At 47.6% G+C, this 22,264-nt stretch overlaps 1 protein-coding gene across 1 annotated transcript in view; it reads right to left on the reverse strand.

The window, feature by feature from the left end:
- Positions 1–1,447: 1,447 nt before the first annotated feature.
- Positions 1,448–22,264, reverse strand: part of SYNJ2 (synaptojanin 2) — a 69,930-nt gene continuing 49,113 nt past the window's right edge. The window contains exons 17-27 of the mRNA XM_047102107.1: positions 20,935–21,091; positions 19,868–19,985; positions 15,723–15,941; positions 15,533–15,611; positions 14,799–14,967; positions 14,187–14,360; positions 11,275–11,409; positions 9,708–9,820; positions 8,522–8,630; positions 6,658–6,809; positions 1,448–4,904 (exon numbers count right to left, since the gene is read on the reverse strand). Coding sequence (XP_046958063.1) covers positions 4,167–4,904; positions 6,658–6,809; positions 8,522–8,630; positions 9,708–9,820; positions 11,275–11,409; positions 14,187–14,360; positions 14,799–14,967; positions 15,533–15,611; positions 15,723–15,941; positions 19,868–19,985; positions 20,935–21,091 — 2,163 coding nt within the window. The 3' untranslated portion in view covers positions 1,448–4,166. The remainder of the gene's footprint in view (positions 4,905–6,657; positions 6,810–8,521; positions 8,631–9,707; positions 9,821–11,274; positions 11,410–14,186; positions 14,361–14,798; positions 14,968–15,532; positions 15,612–15,722; positions 15,942–19,867; positions 19,986–20,934; positions 21,092–22,264) is intronic.

Consider the following 22,264-nt stretch of genomic DNA (forward strand, 5'->3'; position numbering starts at 1 on the left):
CAAACAAACCCTTAACTACTGGAAAAGTAGTCTCCCTTGGATGAAAGAGTAAATAAAAGCAAATTAAACTAGAAAGTAATGAAAAGGCAAACATCAATTTCATGCCAAAATGCATAGGGTGCAGTTAAAGCTATAATCAGGAAAATACAGGAGTTTAAATGTCTTTACTATTAAGTGAGAAAGACTAAAGATAATGAAATCTAGTGCTTTTAATTAAGAAATTAAGAAAAGGAAAAAATAGGAAAACACAAAATTAAAGAGGCAAATTAAAGATAAGTTGAAGTTAATGAAAAATGTTTAAAAAAACCAACAGAAAAAAATGAAATAGGCTGTGTAAATCCCAATGTTATTTGAAAATGTCAATAAAATTGAATAACCTTGAGAAACCTAATTAAAGGAAATAAGGGGAATGGTTACTTAATAAATGGTATATGCAGTATAACTATCTCTCAGCAAGGTGATGTTGGCCCTCTACCTCACTCCATTTATAAACTATATTCCAAGATGCTTTGAAGACTTGCTATTAGCCTAGACAAAGCCTGCAATCCTAACACTCTAACACACAGATTTATGTAGGTAGTTCTGCTGCCCACTACTTCTGTTATACACAGAATAATATCCTAAACAGTCATTTACGGTCCACTGAAGTGCTTTCCCATCAGCTAACATCTTTTCCATGTACATAGACCCACTTTGCTATTTGTCAAATTCCTAATCCTCTCCTCTCAAATATTCCTTGACCTCTGTTCACAATTAATTATTTCTATCATTTGTACTCTCCTACCTCACTGAGATAGAGGTTATTATACAGGCATAAACAGTTTGCCCTATATGACAGTGAGTTTCAAATCTTTCTTCCACCACCTTGGAAAAGGCAGGCATTGTAACCAGCTGTTTCCTTCCTGCCCACCCAAGTCACAGAGCTGTGCGTTCAGATTAAGTGAATTCAATATCGTACTTACTGGTCAGGAGAGACTAGCCAACTTTACTATTTTGAGATGGTACTTTTTTGTTCACGACAATCATCTGAAAACATTTATATTTAGTGTGGTAATTAGCTAAGAACAAACCTGGACAGAACATAGTTTGCTCCCTTTTTCCTGCTTCCACACAATAAGGTACTCACATCAACCTAGCAGTCTAAGGTTTTGGAAGCTGTTATGAAATCCTATAGGAAGAGAATTCTTGTATCTCTCAAGTCTTATAGATAATGTAGCATGAGGTTATTACATATATTATTGCAGTGGTCCCTGCTGGCAACATTCAAGTCATAAATTCTTAACCATATTATGAATTTGAGGTTTTTTCAATGTAATGTGATGGTTGAAAAAGGCACCAAGACCCAAACTCAGAAGAATAACCAGTAATCACATTTCATCCAGAATAGAAGGCTAGCCAAAGAAAATATCCCATAGTTCTCTCCACACCTGCAAAGAAACAAGCCAAATTAAAAAACAAAACAAAATATTTAATAGGCATTTTTACAATTGCAGTACAAATTATCACTTCAAATAAACATTACAGGGTTTTTATTAATCACTAGTCACCCAATAAATAATTTTTGCAGCTTTCTGAGAAAATTGCTTCATTACAAAGTGAATGTTTTAATGCATTACTTTGTTTGTACTTCTACGTATCAGGAAAATTTTATTGTATCTTGAATTTCAACAACTTTAAACTTTTACAGGAATTGCTTGGGCAGATGTCCTAATTTCAGTCATTTACTGAAACAAACTTTAAAATTAGGCAAGATGTTGGAGAAAATTACATTGGAAAAGGGAATATAATGTTGGGGTCACAGAGACAATATTGAATTATAAAGTTCTGTGCTTCAAATCCTCTGCAGTGAACTGGACCGTCTTACAGAGTAGTAATGAAAGAAACTGCACGGCCTGTATGGGAGCAGAGAAAGACCAAAAATAAAAAACCCACAGGATGAAATCCCCAGGATGGCAGCTGCTCACTGCCCAGATTATTCAACCAACTCTGCTGTGAACCTAGGGAACCTACAAACTATCAAAGCACTGATTTAAAAAATAAATAAGGCAATTCCAATTGTCCTTTTTTTAAAGAGAACATTGGTGTGTGAACCTTACCTATACGATCACCTCAAAATTCAGTCTACGTTGTTCACCAAATTTGAACACCTCTTATCACATGTTTGTTCAATTCTTTATGTTAAATTACTGATAATTTTTCTTGTGACCTGCCTCCTGAGGTCAACATAATTCTGTGTTAATACTTAATGTCAGACTCTTATGAGCCACCTGTGTGATGAGCACCTTTCTTAATTAAAATTCTGTTCTCTGTCCCACTTATGGCTACTTGCATCTAGAAGAAGAAACCTTAAAATTAGGCCTATTTCCATCACTGCAAGTCACTGCTGTGATACACACAGCTGCTTTCAAATTCACCTCCTTTTTGATGGGAAAAAGAGGTGACAGAGGAAAGAACATTTGAATTAAGAAATCTTTGATTCCGTTCCCAATCGTACCCTCAGTAGCAAAGGGGATCCCGGCAAATCACTTCACTTCTCCGGGATGCTTACCGATCTTGTGTTCCTTCTCCCCCTAACTCTTCAAGAATGATGTTGTTTACTTGTGTTTACGAGACGTAACGGGATATGAAGTACTTACTACAGAAAACGTCCTCGTCAGCTAAGGCCAGAAACATCATCTTTTACCACTGGTCAATCACATATACTCTCAGTTTATCTCTGTGGGTCACTAATACCTTTTTCTCTAATCGGTTTTCAGATGAAATGTGATGAATGTGGTGGTTTTCTTTTTGTTTTGAGCGCCAAATTTAAATAACCTGCAGGGTATCCTGAGAGTGGCAATGAGAAAAAATTCTGAAACCCTAGAGGTCAAAACAGAGCGGTTACCCCCCAGGAAGGATGATTATCACCATCCTAACCATGAGCATTTAGTGCAGGAATTCTCCGGTCACGTTAGGGATAACACAGAATCACTGCCGTAGGACTCGAGGGCCTTAAAAACTCCTAAAGATGGTATGTGGCACAGTAACATTTCACCAGTGAATTTCTTGTTACCGAAAATACGGTATCCTCTCCAAACGGATTCTACACCTTATAACCTTATTCTTAAAATGTAAACTAATATTTAGGTGATACCTTTCTAAATGATGGACTAGGGCAACAAGTGGTGTTGCAAATGTATAGAAAAATGTATAGACAAAAACAATAAGCCTAATAAACAGATAGATAAGCAAACCCAAAAATGCTGCCCTGGGGTTTCTTATATAGGGAGGCACAGGCTAAAATAAATATTCTTCATAATACAACAATGAGGACCAATGTCATGTGCCGGTATGGGTTTTCACGGTGTGTGCTTTTACTTGGTATGGAATGTAAGAGGAGAAAGAGGCCGCGAGGTTTTCTCTCACAGGGAAGAGTCAGTGTATAAAAACCAGTTTCGTACACGTGGGCTCAAGACTGTAGCGCTTTATGGGGCAGGCACTATCCAAGACGTGATGCGGGAAGGAGTCTGCAGCCGGCTTCAGCTCAGGTTCAGCAAACGGGATATACTTCAGACCCAAAACCGTGTGGGACACCATTTCTCACGTGATCAGGGTCAGTTTACACGTATATAAGTAAACACAAGGGCTCACAGGAATGTATACTCATTTGGTTGATCTATTGGGGGCTTCCATTACTATTACTATTTTTTGTAACCTCGTATCAGCAGGCCAGGTATGGTCCCAGACACCTTTTAGTTTTATGGATCAACCTTCAGGTGGTTCACCGTAAAGTTATTCCCAATATCTGTAAGATACAAACAAAAATTTAAAAAACCCACATACACACATAAATTGAAAAACCATTTAAAATCCAATGAGAGAGAGACTCTTGGACATTATCAGCTAGATTCTCTTTCCTCAAGTCTACACGCTGAATCTAACCAGATTCTAGGAAACTAAAATGCACACGTCTGGAATAAAACGTATCTTGGTGGCTGAATAATTATCTTATTGAATAAGAGACACAAGAGTGACAGAAGGACAACCGTGTTTTCAGTGTGCCTTTAAATAGAGGTCTCTTTTGACCCGGGAGGGTGAGGCCAAGGTGTGGGGCTGTGCCCTGGAAAGAGATGTCAGAGGGAAGAAGGCACACGTTCTCGGAAAGAGCTGTGGTCCATGCCTCCTGCTCATGTTTCTGCCAGCGGGTCAAACACCTGCAGCACGGTCCTCTTGTCCTTGTCACTGATTGTCATCCAGTGACCCAAGTCGCTCGGCCCGTGCTCCGGTGGCAGGGTGTCGGCCGCTGAGGCGCTGATTTGCAGCGAGGCTGTGTGTGCTCTTCCGAGGCTCCCAGTCCCGGGGGCCAGTGGGTCAGAGTTCTTGGAAAGCCAGGCATTCTTCAACAGGTGAGTGTCGTGGAGAAGGTTCCAGAAAGGATCCTGGTAATCACCAAGAAGGGAGGCCGCCTCTGGCTGTGTCTCCTTGGTACCATCCGCTTGGGCACCAGCAGCAGACAAGGGGCCAGGATGAGCCGGTTGTGGAAAGAGCACGCCCTGGTCAGGCCGGGGCGCGGGGGGACAGTCACTGCTGCTACAGGTGAGGCTCTGGAGAAGCTGGCTGTTGCTCTGCAGCACCTGCAGGTGGAAGGCTGCGGGGGCGGACTTCTTCCTCCTCGGGGGCGCCTGCGGCGCGGGGGGCAGCACCTCCAGAGGGGGTGGCGGGGTGGCTCCGGCCGCAGGAGGGGCGTCGTTGGGCACCGGCTTCCCCCCACTTGCCTTCCTGTCAGTCCCCTTCCTGGGCTGAAGTGTTCTCGGTTTGGGAACAGGAGGGACGGCTGCTAGAGGAGGGGTTTCAAGGCTGGTCTCTGGGGGCCCGATTGTGAAATGGACAGACTGTTGCCCACACTGTTCTTCCGGTGACTCAGGCTGAGAAAAGGCAGGACAGAGAGTGTAAGTCAGTAAGAGGCCAGCGCTGGGGGAGCAGGAATCAGCACCCAGACGCTGTCTGCAGGGGAGCAGGGATGGGGCCGAGATGACATTCCAGCAAATTCAAGATTTGAGAATGTCCGGGATGCGCAAATGTAACCAGATACAAAACGGCACAGGAGAAACACGTATGAAGTACCAGGAGGTCCAACAAAACAGGAGTGGAAGCTTTAACACCAGGGCCACACAGTGACTATTTTAACACAAGTTTTTTGGGTTTTTTTTTTTCCTGTTACCTTAGAAACGGGGTTATGCTCTTCCTTGATTAAAAGCAAACCTCCAAAAAAGAAAAAAAAAACAAACCAAAAAACAAAAAAAAGCCCCGATCTTTTCTGAGGCCACGGCTTTGAAAATTCAGTGTGTACCATGCTAGGCTGAAGGAAACTCCCTTACAGTGTGCAGCTCACCGAAAGGCTAATGGATTGGCTTGCTCCTTAAGCCTTTGATTTTTGAATTTTTTTTTTAACGTTTATTTATTTTTGCGACAGAGAGAGACAGAGCATGAACGGGGGAGGGTCAGAGAGAGAGGGAGACACAGAATCGGAAACAGGCTCCAGGCTCTGAGCAGTCGGCACAGAGCCCCACAGACCGCGGGCTGGGGCTCGAACCCACAGACCGCGAGATCGTGACCTGAGCCGAAGTCAGATGCTTAACCGACTGAACCACCCAGGCGCCCCAAGCCTTTGATTTTTAAATACAGAAGATGGAAATTTTCGCACGGGAGTGTCACTTCCTTGGCCCCAATTCAAAATGATCGCAGAACTGCACGCAGCCAAAGGAAGCTTCCGTACTGCGGGGGCCGTTTGTACCATCAGCATCAGCACGTCCTCTGGCTCTCTAGAAAACAAACTGCAAAAACCACCCCTTCTCCACCAGCCTTTTACTGTAAGCCCTGTGCAGTGGCCTGAGAAAATGAATCCATTTCTGCCCTGGCTTCCTAGAGACAAGACAGAACAGGGACAGGGGAAAGGAGGAGGAGGAAAGAGGTCTGCTCCCTAAGGAGGCCCGGCAGATGGACACGTGTGACTCGCAGATGGGGAGGCAGACGGATGCTGGACACACAGAGCAAGCGTCAAAGCCACAACGCACACTTTCCACAGGTGGAAAAGCAGCGGTCACCCTGTAATGACCAGCCAAGGGATTACCGAGGGTCCCGTTACTAGAACAGTGGGATCAAACGGAAGATCCAGATGTCTCTACAGGTGCCAGTCTTTGGGCTGCGACTGTCCTGACAAACTCATGTCTTTGAAGCAGCAAGCGAGGCTGAGAAGCTTGAGAGCGAGAGCAAAAAACAATCTGCAAGAAAAGTGGCAAGAGAAGCCGTCGAAGCCCCAGCGTCCGAGCCGCCCACGAGCTCGTCGACACCGCTAATCCAGGAACCCCCTGTCGGTTTTCTGGCGCAAATCAAGTGTGTACGGTGCGACCAGATATACACGAGCGGGAAACACAGGAGCACTTGGAGAAGCTCATCCCACGGCGGCTCCATCTGGGGGCTCAGGCGGAACGTTTGGGAAGCGCGACGCCTCCAAGCTGCTCCATGGCAGCTCTGCTCGGCTAGAGCCAACGACGCGGCGGGGATATGAAGGAGGAAGCGACGGCCAAGCAGTTTCTCACGGACGGGGCCGTGTCTGGGAATCCTCTAAGCAGACACTGGAGCTACTCCGGAGTAAGGGACTTCGCTCCGGGTTCTTACCTTTCCGGTCCTCCTCAAGGTTGGCTTCTTGATGGCAGGAACCCTGGGTGCAGGCCGACGGGGAAGGAGCGGGGCCACCGCTACTGGGGGCTCTGGTTTGGAAGTCCCTTGGTTCCTCAGGGCTGTGGCATTTACGGCTTCTCCTGGGATGCCTGAAACATACGGTCGTATGGATGGTGACGCGGGCAGGACAGGGCAGTGCGCGGCATGATTTAATAGCCAGACGGTCTGCTACACGCTAATGCTAATTTACTCAGGTGATGTGTTTCCTTTTTGTTCTAAAAACAACCACAGCAACATCTTTGGGGGGATGTCAGGACCAACCAGCTAGGTTTAGCCCCCAGCTTCTCATGTTCGCCTTCTCGACACGGATTGGTCTTCACGGGGGGGATCAGTGAGGCCCAGGCATTATACACAAAGTTTTATGTGTACGTGTGTTTCTCTCAGGGGAGGTAATCTGAAACTTCTCAAAATCTCTGCAGGGCCCACGACCAAGGAAATGTCAAGTTGGGATCCTGGGTAGATTTCGAACCTCAAACCTCTCCTAACCACCACATTCATAAAAAAACTTCTTTAAAAAGCTTTATTGGGGTGCCCAGGTGGCTCAGTCAGTTAAGCATCCAACTTCAGCACAAGTCATGATCTCACAGTTCGTGGGTTCAAGCCCTGCACTGGGCTCTGCTCTCAGCACAGAGCCTACTTCGGATCCTCTGTCTCCCTCTTTCTCTGCCCCTTCCTCTCTCTCTCAAAACAAAACAAACAAAAAACCAAAAAACCATTAAAAAAAAAGTAGCTTTACTGAGATATAATTCACATGCCATGAAATTCATCCTTTTTAAGAACACAGTTTAGTGGTTTTTTAAGTGTATTCCTAGAATTGTACAACTACCACCACTATCTTTCCAGAATATTCTCATTACCGCAAAAAGGAACCCTGTCCCCATTAGCAGTTGCCCCCCCCTTTCTCCCCCCCCAGCCCCTGGAAACAAGTAGTATGTTTCTGTCTGAGTAGATTTGCCTATTCTGGACACTTTGTATAAATGGAATCATACAATATAAAGCCTTTTGTGTTTAGCTTCTTCCCCTCAGCATAATATTAAGATGTACCCATGATAAAGCATATATATGAGTGCTTTTTTCTACAATTTTTTTAAACATTTATTCATTTTTGAAAGAGAGAGAGAGACAGAATGTGAATGGGGAAGGAGCAGAGAGAGAGGGAGACACAATTCGAAGCAGGCTCCAGGCTCCAAGCTGTCAGCATGGAGCCCGACGCGGGGCTCGAACCCACAGACTGCAAGATCATGACCTGAGCCGGTGGGCCACCCAACCGACTGAGCCACCCAGGCGTCCCTGTATGAGTGCTTTTTAAGGCTGAATAATATTCCACTATATGGTTACACTACATCTTACCCACTCATCAGTTGATGGTCATGTGGGTGGTTGGTTACATCTGTACAATTATTTATTATTATTATTGTTACTTGAGAGAGAAAACACCAGCAGGGGAGAGGGCAGAAGGAGACAGAGAGAATCCCAAGCAGCCTCCATGCTCAGTGCAGAGCCTGACATGGGCCCGATCCCATGACCCTGGGATCATGACCTGAGCTGAAACCAAATAAATAATAAACCAAATAAATAAATACATAATTTTAAATGGATAATTTTAAATGGATAATTTTAAATGGATAGTAATAATTTTAAATGGATAAAATTTAGCAGTTCAGTTTTATCAAATGTTGCTAAAGGGTGTTTCCATTTAATACTGCCTCCAGAAAGAAGGAAGTTACTTTCTCTTCTAGGTCCCTTCTAGTAGGAAGAGGCAAAGAAAAGACCAGAAGCAGAACCCCAGCGGACCACTCACCCCCTCTCGCTTCCAGAAGACATCGGATGGCTGCTTCTGCCTCCTGGGCATTGGTAGTTTTGATCTGCTTGACATTGTAGGGTTTACTTATCCCCGTCCTGGCTTTGGGCTTCAGGACAGAGTCAAGAAGAAAAGCAATGTTAACACAGGCAGGCAAACAGACTCACCTGGTCTGATCCCTGCCTGCTGATCTGTTCACAAGCGTGTGATGCAAGGGGCTCCGTCAGATGGTGGTTAAGACGCAAACTCCGATCCAGACCGCATCCCTCAAGCCTCTGTCCCCCCGGAGTACTCTGAGATGAATGCAGTAATACTGAGACCTGACCTCCTGTCCCCAGCCGGATGGTTACAGGTCTTGGCAATGCGGCTAAACCACCTTCTGCTTTGCTAACCAGGTAAAAGCCAGAAAGCATCATCAGAGGCCACTTTTTCGGCAGCTCAGCACAATTCTTGACACACCTTCCACGTTTTCTCAAAAGTGCCCTTTCTGCCTCTTCACCCAAACCTCTGGGTTGCCACTGACGGCCTGCCTTCACTACCATCAACTGCTGAGGCCTAGCTGTTCGTTCCCTCCCCTGCCGTCACACGGGACGTCTGGCCCAGCCGCCGCACCCTCCTGGCACAGCCTGCCTCCACCCAGCACCCCGGCTTCACCTCCCGTGCTCTATTCCTCTGACCTCCACCTACTGTCTTCCTACGCAGCTCACTGCCATCTTCTGGAACTTTCCACCTCTACAATCCTCCCTGTTGTTATCACTAGCATTCCCTTACCGCGAAATTGAGGCCCCATTACCTCTTCTCTCAAGACAGCTGACCAGAATTTCTCCTATTTTGCCTTCTATCAAGCACTTGTCTACACACACCAAGGTCCAAGTCAAGCCTCGGAAGGGAGAGAAGCAGAGGGGTCTGGGAACAGTCCCACCACACAGGGACACGTGGGATTTTTTTTTCGTCAAACGTGATTTTCTCTCTAGCCCTCTTACAACCATATGAAAACCCCGTAAAAGACCTAAACTATGGGTTTGGGAAAGAGCTGTCAGGCAGAGGGTAAAGAGATACTAGTCTCTATATTCACTGAAGAGGTGATCCTGCCTGATCTCAGGGGCTGGAGGTGAGCCACGGCGCAGACCCCTGGGGTTGGGAACGCTGGCCCACTTTGCTTTGAGCAGAACCTGAAAGAACTCACCGCGTGCTGGGGCGCTCCTGGCAGAAGTTTTGCCGTCTGCAAAATCGAGTACTGCCCGTGGGTGCCAGAGGAGATGGACACGTCCGAAGCCGACTTTTTCACCATTAAACCAGCTGTGAAAACCAACCAGGCAGAGTCCCCATCTCAGCGAGGTCACTGGCTGCCCTGGAGCCACGTCCCAGCGAGCTGGGAGCCAGGCCAACCACACACGTTCGTAGGGTCCGAGCCCGGGGGGCCGGTGGGCATTCGCAGAGTCGATACTAACTCTCTCCTTTGATTCTCAAGCAGTTTGTGACTATCCTCTGGAGAAATATTATTTGAACACAAATTTTAATCTAACATCCTGGCGGGGGGGGGGATTCAAATCGGATTTAAAAGCCAATTCATTTTTAAGTGGTTTAAAACGCACTGCAGTTATTAGGACTCAGTTTCAAAAATGGTTTGTGGACAAAAATCTAAAAACCAAAAACAAAAAACCAAAGCAGAGGAATAAATGCATTAAATCGCACTCATGGTCATTCAGAAATCATGTTTTAGAATGTTCAATGACATAGACATTAGACGAAAGACAAAAAAATGGCCGCCAATTTTGTAAAAAAATAAATAACTGTATGTAGGTATAGATACATATATTTAGAAAAAGGCTGGAAACGTTGTGATTAACAATTGTTATCTGTAGACAGCCAAGTGAATTTTTAAAAGTTCTGTATTTATCTATTTTGGCAAAATTTCCACAATATGACCTAAATCTTATTTATGTAGTATTTTATTCTCTGAGTGTTAACTCAGAAAAGAAAAGAATACACATAAAAAGTCATGTGCTTCTGGCTCACCATCCATCACTCTTGTGACGTAAGCCAAGGTAAACCTAAACGGAAAGTAAAGCCTGAGGAAAATCCCTGTGTCTGACTGTGACACGTTTGGGGTGAGGAGAGAAGTAAACAGTAGAGGTAAAACAGAAGGTGCTCAAAAGCACACCACAAATATCTTTGCAGGTTGTTGAGGAAAAGCTTGAGGGCCAAGCACTGGTTCTGGGGGAGCAGGAAGAGGTGCACTTTCCTGGGGTTCACGGGGAAGGGCCTGTCCTCAGGTGGCCGGATGCTGGAGGCCACAGGCCTGGGCCTGCAGAAGACAGGACGCCCGGTTTGAGGCGGCCCTGAGGTCGCCTGGAGTGTTGGGCGTCTGGGCTTACTGGAACCCTGGGAAGCAGGGAGAGGGCGGGCAGCAGGCGCGGACAGAAGGCCGCTTCTGCAGGAGTGGGGAGGAAGGTGCTGGAAGGTCCTCGCTCAGCAGTCGCCTCAACTTTCCATTCTCTACTGTCTCAAACAGAAAGCGCCTTAAAGCGAACCGCAGCTACAGGAGAGTGAACAGCTCTGTCAAAGATTCACATAGTTTCCCACGAGAAACACGACCATCTCTGACACCAAGACAGAAAGGAGCCTGAGGCGGGGAAGGCGCTGGGGACCCGGGTGAGGCAGCAGCGGACTCAGAGGGAGGTGCTGAGTAGCAGGCCACAGGCGGTTATTCCCAGCAGGCACGGTGTAAGCCGAAAGCAGCAAAGTCTTACTTGGAGGGGGGGGTCTCTGCGGTGGGTGAGGTGGCCGAGGCCTAGTGGGAACCGACAGAGACCTGCTTGGAGAACGGTGGCGGAAATCCCCGACTGCTTCCAGCTCCTGCGTGAGCTCCGCCAGGTCAGCATCATCTGGAGGACACGGCGGAATGCGGGTGAGGGGAGTCGGGGCTCAGACTCGGGTCTGTGCCGAGCTGATTGTGCAGGAGGGCCTCCCGAGGACAGGGGACCCCTCTCTGCTGGCGCGAGGGGCAGGGGAGGGAGGGCCACCCAATGCCTGTGTGGAACATGAGATAGGAACCGTGGACAAGACTTCTCGTCCAGACGTGAGGGACACGGAAATATTTCCAAGTGTAGGTGTGTTTCCTTCTGAAAAAACAAAGGAGGCTCTCACACAGAGTAGAGGAGACCATCGGAAGACCAGAGCCCCTCGGTTTTAGTTCCTCACTCGAACACAGGACAGCTGTTTGGGAAGCTGACCACGCTCTCTGCCATCCTGTGACGAGCTCCTCGTACGGAGAATCCCTGCTCACCCATCATGTTCCCAGTCCCATAGCCCGCCGCCAGCTACCTCACAGGCGTTCACCCTCCTGGCTTGTCCTGCAAATAACCTTTGAAGACTAGGAGGGGCGTGAGGAGGTGACTGCTTTGGTTTTATTACATATATATTTATTAACATAAGTTCAGGACACTTTCGGATCTTTTTTCCCACACTACAACACAGCCCAGTTAACTTCATTTTGGCCTAGACATTCCACCCCTCACATTTCCAACAGCTCAAACTCATGGCTGTTTGAGGTTGGTGCTGGGGAGAAGCAGGGTTTCTCCTTCTAATAGGAATGCCTGATCACCCACAGCGTTGAGGACAGGCCCTCTCGATGCCCACAAGGCGCCATGCTGCTCTAATTTTTTTTTAAATTTTTTAAATGCTTATTTATTTTTGAGAGACAGAGACAGAGCATGAGCAGGAGAGGGGCCGAGAGAGAGGGAGACACAACATCCAAAGGAGGCTCCAGGCTCTGAGCTGTCAGCACAGAGCCCAACGCGAGGCTTGAATTCACGAACTGTGGAATCACGACCTGAGCTGAAGTTGGACGCTTAACTGACTGAGTCTCCCAGGCTCCCCTGCTCTGCTAATTTTTCATTCAAAGAGGCCTTTATGCTCATACATGCCCTCCCCTTGGGAGGCTTCCTAAATGACGGCCACCTCTGAAGAAAGGGACCATTTCCTGTCTGAAGAGCACATCCCTTCAGCCACTTTGGCCCCAGGGCAGGAGCCCTCCGGATGTGGGGTGCATAGAACCACCTCGATGCATGGACAAAGTCTGCTGCCTCCGTATTGGGCAGCAGACCGCAAGCCCAGCTGTGTGCTCAGTCACCCGGGGAGCTTGATGAGATGCCAGATTTCCAGGGTCCCAGCCCACCCCTGCCAAATCCATAGCTCCTTGATGGGGCTCAGCAGCCTGGAAGTTTAAAAGCTTCTGATGGTTCAATGCAGGCAGGCTACTAACCAACTTTGGGGCTACTGTACAATCAAAGGGGCTTTGGGGTGTCTGCACCTCTCTTGGCAAATTATCTTCCCTGGGAGGCATCTCAATTCACTTTCACCCCATTCTGTACTCTCAGTCCCAGCTTACAGGGGCCTGACACCTGCTAGGGTCCTGGACCTGCCGGGCACAGTGGTCCTCCAGTGTGGGAGGTACAGTGACCGACAGCTAGAAGGCACTTGTGGCCGTGGGTGATACTCCTGACAGTCTGAGGCTGGAGCATGAACTACCCTACTTCCCAGCTCACGTAACACCAGAGGGTTTTTAAACTTACTCAAAAGGGCCATTACACTATATAGCCTAGGGCTTTGCAGTTCAATCTGGAGGACTTCCAGTCCCTCTCTGCTTCAGTCTAAAATGACAGAATGATGCTAATTATCGTGTTAGTGTGCAATAACATATTATATAAGTGTAACCACACACCAGCACTCAGGACCTAGATACCGTATGGACCTAGAGAGCATCTTGCTAAGTGAAATAAATCACACATAGAAAGACAAATACCATATGATTTCACTTATATGTGGAATCTAAAAGACAAAACAGACAAACAACAGCAAAAGAAAACCCCCCAGAAACTGACTCATACATTACGAAACCAGTGATTGACTCGGCGGTGGGGGTGGGGGGGGTGGGGAACGGGCGAAATAGGTGAAGGGGATTAAGAGGTACAAACTTCCGCTTATAAAATAAGTCAGTCACAGAGATGAGAAGTATAGCATAGGGAGTATAGTCAATAACATTGCTTTAACACACAGTGACAGACGGTAACTGCACTCACTGTGGCAACTATTGCGGAATGTACGGAATTACTGAGTCACCATGTTGTTCGCCCGAAACGAATATAACGTCATCTGTTAACTATACTTTCTTTGCGGTCAATTATATTTCAGTAAAAAGAAATGCCTATGTCTCTTACGAGATTGAAACAGAAAAGTTTTGGAGAGGAGAAACGAAATTACAAATGTAAAACCAGTTTAGAGCTGTGGCCATTTAGACATACAGAGGAAACGGGAATTAACATGAATCTGGTGTGTTATAAGGGTACCAGTTGTAAAAAAATAAATAAAATTAAAATAAAATAAAATAAAATAAAATAAAATAAAATAAAATAAAATAAAATAAAATAATAAAATAAAATAAAATAAAATTAAATTAAATTAAATTAAAATTAAAATAAAAAGCACTAGAGAAAATCAGTGTGGTGGTAGCTGGATACAGGCCCAGGGCCCAGTTTCCACCACTTGCTATGACCTGTTTGTTTGTTTTAGCCCTTTCGTGGGTGTGGGCACTTGATTGGTGGCATCGTTCAATGCCCTGCTGCTGAGGGAAAGAACGAACTCAATGCCAGGGCCAAGCTACCTTTGTAGGTCGGGTGCCGCGTCTTTTTAGTGAGTGCAGGTGACGTGTCGGCAGGCACCGCTGCTGTGCAGCTGGGGGCTTCGGAAAGGTAGTCCCCTGCCGTCTCACCATCTGAGACCACAGGCTGACTTAGCTCATCCACCAAGTAGTCTTCGTCATCTTCAAGAATGTCCCCTTGGGGAAGGAAACGTCACAGCACACAATTAGGGTGACTGGCACAGTCTCTCGGCAGTGGGTCTGTTTCAACATCCGGGCTTGTGGCTCAGCATCAGGACGCCTGCCCCAGGCCCGGGTCAGCAGGTACGGGACCCCGATTCCATTCACACCGGGACACGGGACCGAGGCCACAGCGCTGACAGCCTCAAAGCCACCGTTTTCAGTGTAATTCTGGATGGCCGTGGGTCTCAGCTACCAGTTCCCGCATCACCCCTAGACACGCACACGGCCCAGCTTGCCACGTGGGCGAGCACGCTTGCACTTCAAGGACCCTCGGTAACCTTTACGGACAGGGCGTTAGAAGGGGGTCTTGAAAATCTCATGCTGGCTGCCGGAACGTCTGGCCTGCCCGCCTCGCCACAGTCACCAAAGAAGTCTTGCAGGGACCATACTCACCCTCTGACTCATAGTCCAAGCTGGTGAAGTCAAAGTTCTCCTCCAGCAAACAGGAATTGGCGGTTGGAGACACGGAGGCCATGCTATCCCGCTTTCGGATGATCTCCTCCTGCCAACCCTTCAGCCAGTCCTTGGTCTTTGGTCTGATCTTCACTGCTCTGCCCTTCACCTGTGAGGACAGGGCGACCAGCCGAGAGTGAACGGAGACGTCAGAACTCTCTTTCCTTTCAAACTTTTCCTTGCTCAAACTCGGGCATCAGGAGCAGGCCGACCTTCCTGTTTTACCAAGAAAAATCGAGGGTCTAGACCTCAGGGAAGATCAGCACGGCTCACATATGGTCTAAATAAAAGTGGAATTATCATCTTTGGTTTTTCATTCCATGTGAACGTCAAACCAGGATATTACCAAAATGGAAACCACCTGTACGCGGCATATTCCGAACTACGTGGGGAGAAGGATTGCAACGCTCTCCCACGTGCAGGTGCGAGCTAAGACAGACCCGGTGACTCAGCGGGATCCGTGCTTAAGAACTTGCTCTTTCTCCCAAATTTTGCAAGTGGCCAGGGTGGACATCAGATCCCTCACCAGAAATAGATACTGGAAGGAAGAGTACTAGCTCATGCAGCGCCCACATCTAGACACACGGTGAGGAGATGCCATGGCCACGCAAAAGCACAAGAAAACCCTGGGGAGTAAGCAGCCCCCGCGGCACAGCTGACCACGCACGACTCACCTTCATACCGTCCACGTCCAGGACGCTGAGAGCTGAGTGACTGTCTGCAAAAGTCACCAGCATCTGCCCTTGGTTGACCCTGGAATAAAAGTTGAGCCAAGTCAATGCCAAGTGCAACATGGCGACTCAACGGGGCTGGCATGTACGTGACGTGCACGTGGGACCCCGTGCCAGCCAGGGCAGTACTTACCGGACAAGAACAATGGTCCCATAATTGCCCAATGTCTGCATGAGTTCTGTGCGCACATCCTCAGGAAACTCGTTTTTCTCTTCTACAGTTGGTGACTGAAGGTTGACGATGACGGTAGCATCCAGGGGGCCCTGGAAAGAGGACACTTCCTGGAACACCCTCTCCCGAGCACCCACATCGACTTCTTGCACTTCCACCTCCACGATCGCCAGCACGGGTCTGCGTTAGACGTGAAGGGAAGATAGGTACCGGTTAGCGAGCTGAGCAGCTCCCACCCCCACAGCTCCACTGTCAACAGGGAACATCAACACCCCGTGAGTGTGGCCCCAGCACAGCACTGTGCTGTCCTAGGGTTTCAGACACTATCTCTGCCCAATCCTAGCGTTGTCTTGGCATTTTTACCTACGGGCAATTTAGAGAAAACAGCGCCAGCCACTAGCAAAGATTTTTTACGTGGTTTTCACCAGTACTGCCGAGGACGGTGGGAGGTGAGAATTCTCCCTTTGCTAGGGAATTCAAGCTTTTTGGAGGGCGACTTGGCAACTGATGTGAAGAATCTCAAAAATGTTCATCTCTTTTGACCTACTAATTTCAATTCTAGGACTCTGTTCTAAGAAAATGACCAGGGATTCAGACAAAGATTTATATACAAGGTTGATCATGACTGTTGATGGGAGGGAAAAGGAAAAGGGGAAATAATCTAACTGTTCCGTGACGGCGAAACACGTTATGGTGCAGCCGTATGATAATATCTTATACAACTAGTAAGAATGATGTTGGAGAAGTCTAGTGGACACACACAAGAAAACAGATTGGCAGGAAATAATGTAATTGTTATTATTAATCTTTTTAAAAAATTAGGGTTTTTTAAAGATTTATTTTTAATGTTTATTTTTGAGAGAAAGAGAGTGTGAGCAGGGGAGGGGAAGAGAGAGAGGGAGACACAGAATCCAAAGCAGGCTCCAGGCTGTGAGCTGTCAGCACAGAGCCTGACGTGGGGCTCGAACTCACAGACTGTGAGATTGTGACCAGAGCCGAAGTCAGATGCTCAACCGACTGAGCCATCCAGGCGCCCCAAAACAACTGTTATTGTAATTGTGATGGAGGATGGGTTTACTCTCTACAAAAATGTAGAAAATCCTCTATTATGAAGATCATGCAACCTTATTGAAGACATTTATAATATGGCATCGACTCATGATTCGTGAGTTTGAGCCTTGAGTCTGGCTCCGGGCTGACAGCGTGGAGCCTGTTTGGGATCCTCTCTCTCCCCTTTCTCACTGCCCCTCCCCTGCTGGCATGCACGCATGCACACTCTCTCTCAAAATAAACTTTACTAAAAAAATATATGTATATATAGAATACAGCATCGAGAGGAAACAAAACATAAGACAAAATCGTAGATCATATGGTGGTGACCTTTAAAACCAGGGGACACTGCAAAAGTGATATATAATCAGTATGATCCCCGAGATGTACAGCACCATTGTTAGACTTTTTTTTTTTTTTTTGCTTCTGGAACAAAAAAGAAGACTGAGAAGAATCTGACACAGGAATATGCACAAAGTGAGTGTTTTCTAAAAGTGGGTGGCTCAGGCAGTTAAGTATCCGACTTGATTTTGGCTCAAGTCATGATCCCGCCATCATGAGATGGAACCCCATGTCGGGCTCTGCGCTGACAGTGTGGAGGCTGCTTGGGATTCCCTCCCTCTGCCCCTCTCCTGCTCTCTCCTCCCTCTCCCAAAATAAATACAACTTCAAACAAACAAATAACAAAATTATGGAAAGGGAGGAAAAAGGGCAGCGGTGGACAGGGGCCAAGCAGGGGAGACAAGCGTGGCTGTAAAAAGGCACCATGAGGCATCCCTGTGGTGATAGAGACATTCTGCATCTGGACCGTGTCAGTGTCACCAACCTGGTCATGACACCGTGCTCCAGAGCGACAGTATCTTCTCACCGCGGGCACTGGGAGAAAGGTACATGGGGCCTCTGTATTATTCCTTACAGAGGAATTATAATCTATAGTTACCTCAAAATAAAAGATATTTTTAATTACATTTTTCCTAATATTCTTTTCAACGTTTATTATTTTGAGAGACAGCGCGAGTGAGTGCACGAGTTGGGGGGAACGGGCAGAGAGAGAGGGAGAGAGAGAATCCCAAGCAGACTCCACACTGTCAGTGCAGAGCCTGACCCTGGGGCTGGATCTCACAATGGCGAGATCATGACCTGAGCTAAAATCAAAGTTGGACACTTAACCAACTGAGCCACCCAGGTGCCCTCAAGAGAAAAAGTTTAATTAAAAAATATTAATGTAATAAGTTAGAAAGCAAAATGGTAAGTCTGCCTAACATAATCCCAATGTTCTTATACGCATTTAAATACTTAAAAGCACGTCTACACGTGAACATACACCACGCACAGGTGAACATTTTGGTGTAAAATCTTCTAACGTGCCTGGAAAACGCAGCCAACACATGACAAACCACTGCAGACACAGAACTATGGAGGCTTTGCTTGTTTATGTAGGTTTCCCCCTAACCGTCAATAAGGGAGATACTCTGCTTTTATAATTAGAAAAATCAATAAAAGTCTAAGACGCATCTGAAACCATTATGTCCAGATCTGTACCTCCCAGCATCCTGGCTGAGTGGAGGCTACTCCATCCTTGCGGTTGCTTAGGCCAAACCCTGGGGTCCTCCTCAAATCGTCCCCCATGCACATACATGCCACCCAACCCCGTGGGCGCCACTTTCAACATCCATCCAGAACCCAGACACGTCTTGCCACGGGGACCCATGACCACCTGGTTCAAGACTGGCACTGTTTCTTCCCCTGCCTGCTGCATTGGCTTCTTCCCTGGCCCCAATGGACTCTCTTCAGCTGATCCCGTCAACACCTCGTCAGATGACTCCACTCCTCAGCTCGAGTAAAACCCAACGTCTTTTTGCAGCCCGTGGGGTTCCACGTGGTCTACGTTTCTTGCCCATCTCCTAGGACTTCCTCCACTCTTTCTACGCCACCTCTATTCTCTGGATTCCTGAATGTTCACTGCCTTGCTCCTCACCCTGGAATGCTCTCCCCCCGACACCCCCATGGCTCACACTCTCACGTCTTTCAGGCCTTGGCTCCATGGTCATCATATCTGAAAGGCCTTCCCTGAACACTGGGTTTAAAAGAGCACCAACCCCTTGTCTGACTCTTGCCATTACTATTTTTCCTTTCACAGCACTTACACTTGTTTACTAGCTGTCTGTCCTCACTAGACAATTCCGTGAGAATGTGGTCTTGTCTGTTTTGTTCACTGCTAATCCTCAGTGCCAGGAACAGGGCCTAGCATACAGGACCCTGCTCAGCAAATATAGTTCGATGAACTGCTTCTAAAGACACTCACTGAACTAGCACACCTGGAAGTCCCATATCTGGAGATTTCCCGGGGCTCATTTCTGGGCACGTATTTGCAACAACAGGTTTCTCGAGAATTTAGAATAACTAAAGATTTAGACTTAACGGCTGACTAACTTCACCAGCAACTCTGTCTCCTAATTTCCTTCCTTGTAGAAGCTGAAACTGACAGGCAAGTTTGGTAGCAGCTGTGGGACGATCAAACCCTTCCTGTTCACACCCTCAAATGCCCTCCTCTGTCTCTTTACAGACGTTCTAGGAGACTGGTCTCGGGGCACACCGAGCTGACCGACCCGGCTGCTGTGTTCCACCCTTAATGGCCAAACCAACTGCTCAGAGCATTTAAGAACTCAGAATCCAACACTTAAAAACCCTATGGCATGGGGCGCCTGGGTGGCTCAGTCTGTCGAGCGTATCTCAAAGGCACTAAGTGACCAAAAAAGCAAGTTGCACAATGACATCATTTATGGGAATTTAAACGACAAAGTACCATAGGCTGCATCTTTGAAATTTTCATAAATGACGTCAGTTGTGATATGAGCAATGACAAAACACTACTAACAGTGATTATTTCTTGATGGTGGGTACACAGCGATCTGTCACACTCTTCTCTGTTGTTTACTGAATTCCACATGCCTGCACACCCGCATTCTGAAGGGGACAGCACACCCGTTGTCCGCGGGGAGCAGCGGACGCTGCTCTTGCCAGCACAAAAGTCCCCGCGGCATCCAGGACCGTACCTGTGATCGGATGCTTGCAGTTCCGCTCGGCCGTAATACTTGAGGGCTCCAGGAGACCAGGAATGTCTGACCGTGCTGTCCGCGTCTATGTCGTTGTCTAGCAGGTTGAGATCTCCGGCTACTCGCAGGGATTACGATCAAGAGACCCACACACAACACACGATTGTGTCAACATACGGAAAAGCCGACTGAGGAGCCTGGGCCACGGGGGTCTATGTCACAGACCACCCAGTCTCAGACTCGTTCCCTCTAACCCACTGGGCCGGAAACCACGCCAAGGCGGCTCTGGGGTCTGGGGCAGGTAATCCACGTAGGTCGTCCAGTGCTGCCTACTTCCTCCCCAGTGGACACACTCAGTGGCGGCTGTGGGCTTTCCACCCCAGAGGCCACAGGAACACAGGGCGTCTGCAGCCCTTCGTACGGTAGGAGAAGCAGAGACTAAGACCATGACGGGGTCCCTGCCTCTCGGTACCCTGGGGAGGTCACAGACACCCACAGAGCGATCTGAACAGTGTGATTTCCTGGCTTTGAAATCTCTGCATCCATCTTGCCAGAAAAGCTGAGCTGTTTTAGGTATAGGTGTTCTAAATCAGCCGCCCGTCCCAGCTGGCCATTGTTAATACTTCTAAACATACTGGAAAACTAATTGAGAAAAAACCCTCCTTCCCTGTGTCGGGCTCATGTCCTATTTGGAATTGGAGCTTTAAGCAGGTAAGAGTTTGGTTGAACAAAAGGGGCCGGATGTACTGCATGTTGTGGGTGAGGCACAGACATTGGACACTGACTTCTCTCCTGTTCGCCCCCCCCCAGGACAGAAGGCAGACGGGGTGGTGTGCGGGGACAGCCGTGATGCAGGGATGGGGAGAGCCAAAGGGGAGCTCCCCAAAGCACAACTTCCAAAGCTTAGGGGCCAACAACTGGAATGAATCTCCTGTAGCTTCGGGCTACCAAGAAAGTTGCTGTTTATAGCAAAGAACGCTGTGCTGCATCACTGTGACTGACTTGCCCTCTGTGGTTGTCGACCATTCCCCCTCTACCAGCTCTGAAGGTGCACAGGTCCCACGCACCTGTTCTGTCAAAAGGGTGCCTCTTCCTCCACCACAGGACCCTGTCTGTCCAGGCAGGGGTGCGGCATTTGTCACTTGTGTCGTAGGCGGCCGAGCCAACGTCATACTTGTAAGTAGGTCCAAAATTAATGGTGCCTTCATGAAAGTCTCTAAAAATCTATTGGGAGAAAAGACCAAGACCACCTTCGTTCTCCTAGATTCTGTGTGTCGTATGTAAAAACAAAAAAATAAAAAAGCACATACCAAAGGGCTCTCTTCCTTAAAAGACACAGGATCTACGTTGTATTTGCAAATATGTTTCAAACCGAACGTATGGGTGCTATTTAATTAGCAAGAGAGTGATGATTACTCATTGTACTGACTTACACACCACACAGGATCTCCCACCCACCTCAAGTACCCGATGTACCACTGTCCGCTTGCCAGTTCCCGGGAGACCGCGGAAGGCAGGCGGCGAGGCTCACAGGTGCCCCATCCGCACAGTCCCAGACCTAGTACGATGCCCGGCCATCGCTATCAAGGTCTCCATCGATATTTGCTAACTGAATGAACCGGGTCAACAGAAGCACAGAACTGAGACTGAACTCTCTTTCGGTTTAGCTCCGGATCCAGCCGCAGTGCCGTGAGAAGACCCTAGAACGGCCTGTACTAATTCACTCAGTGCATCTGTGGAAGGGTGTGGACAACACTGGTAGGAGGCAGAGAGAAGAAACTGTTGCAGAGATGTATGGCGTGGTTACTTTTCCATCTGGCCTCCCTTAGCAATCCACAGCCCTGGCAGGGTTGAGTGGGGAGTGCACAGAAAGCGTCAAAAAATGCCTGTCTCTTGCCGCAAGAGACACCTGAATCCCTCTCACCACACATTTTACCGGCTGCGTTTTCAAAAGGTAAATGGAATATGGCTGTGCACCTGCCCTCTCAGCCCAGCCTGCCACAAAGCTACCAGATACCAACATGAGCAAACAGTATGCATTGGAGAAGATCAGCTGGGTCATCGGGAAGCCGGCCAGTGTGACCTGGAAGAACTGAGGACAGATCCTACACCTGAATCTTTCCTATCGTGTCATTGCCTGAGGAGTCACTAAAAAACTGCACACGGGTCATTTGGGGGGACAAACATGAGCTCTGTAGTTTGACAATCTTGGACTGCATCATGGCTCTGTGTACTGACCGTGTGACCTTGGACTCATTTCACCTTGGCCTCAGTTTTCTTGTCTATAAAATGGGTATAATAACGTAATTTATAGGACGGTCTTGAGGATTACCCACGCAAATTGGTATATAAAGTATATTAAATACAGTTATAATTCATTAGTGTGTTCACCAATGA

The sequence above is a fragment of the Lynx rufus genome, unplaced genomic scaffold, assembly GCF_022079265.1.
Source record: "Lynx rufus isolate CCGP_SWC_20201006 ecotype Redwood Valley unplaced genomic scaffold, mLynRuf1.p SCAF_6, whole genome shotgun sequence".
NCBI lineage: Eukaryota > Metazoa > Chordata > Mammalia > Carnivora > Felidae > Lynx > Lynx rufus.